General features: G+C 34.8%; 1 protein-coding gene across 1 annotated transcript in view; it reads right to left on the bottom strand.

The window, feature by feature from the left end:
- Positions 1-780, bottom strand: part of LOC119642056 — a 3,853-nt gene extending 3,073 nt beyond the window's left edge. The window contains exons 1-4 of the mRNA XM_038041021.1: positions 710-780; positions 453-601; positions 260-391; positions 1-184 (exon numbers count right to left, since the gene is read on the bottom strand). The exon at positions 1-184 is cut by the window's left edge and continues 256 nt beyond it. Of these exons, the coding sequence (XP_037896949.1) occupies positions 1-184; positions 260-391; positions 453-601; positions 710-780 (536 nt within the window). The remainder of the gene's footprint in view (positions 185-259; positions 392-452; positions 602-709) is intronic.
- Positions 781-2,269: the final 1,489 nt, after the last annotated feature.

Below are 2,269 nucleotides of genomic sequence, written 5' to 3'. Positions count from 1 at the left end.
TCCCTACGTGTAAACAAGTCCAAGATGACAGAACCCTCATTATCTAAAATATAAATCCCACGACGTGGTATTACCATGCTGCCAGGTGGAAGAATATTTTCTTCAATATAAGATTCCCAACTCTGATAGACGCGACCAGTTTCGTCAATGTAAATCATACAACAATCCGAACTATCATCTTCGGCTGAAAAAAAATTTAAATTCTTCGTTTACCATGGTGTCAAAAACATATTTACATATTTACTTGAACGATGCATACCACTACATTTTCGTGTGCGAAATACTGGATGGAAAGAGAAATCGGTGGAAGCTAAAGCTCTGTTGTAGTCTTTTTCTTTCGTGACAGCCACGTAGAATATGGCGGACAGCGATGTCCCGTTGGTGTATATTCCTATTATTAGACATATTATGTAAATATATATGTAACAATAATTTAATATCTATTAATTTACTTTGTGCCCAAATATTATTATAAAGATTTGAGCGAATTTTTTCAATTGTGCCTTGACCTCTTGGTCGTACTCCGTTGTCACTATTTGGCAGATCTGGTATAAGTTGTCGGATTTTTTCTTTTAAACATTCACCTTGGTCTGCTTTTAAGCTAGAAATATATAATAAATACTAAACGTTCAGAAAGACGACAATAAACTTACAAGTCCCAAATAATTTGATCACCAAAACAGATATTCCAGCTAATTTCTTGATGCACATCTCTAATGGTTTTTTTGACTTAATACCACTGTTACTCTGCCTGTTTTCCATAGTAAGCAAAGACGTCATTGTGCTTCTCTTTATGTTTTTATAAAAATTTTATAAAAATTTTTTTAAAAAAATGCAAAATGTCACTATAGGTTCAAACAAGTGCCAGCAATGCACCGAAAATTCACCGAAGTGCCGGCGACCGTCATCAAACTATTAAATAAATGTGGGAATGCCCCCCTTTTGATAATTATTTCTAATAAGCTAAAAGGTGGTAAAAAGTAGATAATCTTTATCGATTGTACGGCAACCGATTAAGATATGTTTATTTGACAGGGTGTTCTGTTAATAAATTCGTAACGCATTGTAATGCGTTTTGTGTCCTATCCCAAGTGATTATTTCTTATATGAATACAACTGATTTTGTTTTCTATACAAGTTATTGTGTTTATTTCTTATATGAATGCAAGCACAAATTTTATCTAAAACACTTTTTTAATGCCTGCCACGATTTACTAGTTAGACTTTTTCTCCAGCCGTAGCGTTGGTAGAATGCCATTCTGATCTGCTCGTTCAACTAAGAATATTCACGTTCCGATAACAACCTTTGCGACCTCGAAACAATTAAAAATCAAGCATATAGGTGGTATTGTGCAAGTATGAATGGATGGGGAGTAACTTGACCTGACTTGTCGACCCTATATTTATCTTATAGAGGTTTTCGGTAGATATTGTAGGGGCGTGTCCAGTATAGTTCTGTTCGTGAACGATAGATGTAAAATAGAGTTTTACCGTTTTTTGCCTGGAAAGTGTGTGATCTTTGAAAAAAGGAGAAAATTTCTTCTTAACGTTTATTTTTATTCATCAAAAATAAGGCGATTGGTCTAAAGCGTTTTACCCTAAAAACTTTTCCGCAATGATCTCATTACTTGATCCTTATCCTTTCAGACGGAGGTCTCCTATTATCGTGCAGAAGCTACACCATTTCTGGTTTCTCCGCTTATTCGAATCAATTGGGCGGACTCTACCGTAACCTCGACGTCGTCATCGCAAACAATTCCGGGTGCTGAAGAACTGAAATCCACAATTTCGAAATCTTTCACTTTATAGTGTATGCAAATGTTGTGGCTTTACTTGGTGGGGACAAAGCATGATGGAACACACCCATCTAATCTTCTTGGGAATTTAAGCAAGAAGCTAAGGCAGCAAAAATGACTAATGAAAAGTTTGTTATGATGTTTACCAAATATTTCTCGATGTAACTTTTCATTCCTTTGCAGCAAGAGTTCTTCGCTAATAAACTCGCCTTTGAAAGCACTTAAGATGGCTTTAATATTTGTATTTATTGCCAAACCTACCGTAGATCGTTTAAACGTTGTAGCGACTTCTTCGGTTATGAACATGTTGACCCCGAATTTGGAAACTCATCATATTGAACGCATCGTTTGTGGTTGTTATTTCAAATTCTAATTTTTGTTTACATTCTAAAGAATTGTCGCTACTTTCGCTGCTTCCTTTATTTATCATAATTTATTTATAAGTGTATAAATATAACTGTTTTATTGTTTTT

Source organism: Glossina fuscipes, unplaced genomic scaffold, assembly GCF_014805625.2.
Source record: "Glossina fuscipes isolate IAEA_lab_2018 unplaced genomic scaffold, Yale_Gfus_2 212, whole genome shotgun sequence".
NCBI classification, from domain to species: Eukaryota; Metazoa; Arthropoda; class Insecta; order Diptera; family Glossinidae; genus Glossina; species Glossina fuscipes.
The sequence above is the reverse complement of the archived record's forward strand: the minus strand, read 5'-3'. Positions and strand labels throughout refer to the sequence as shown.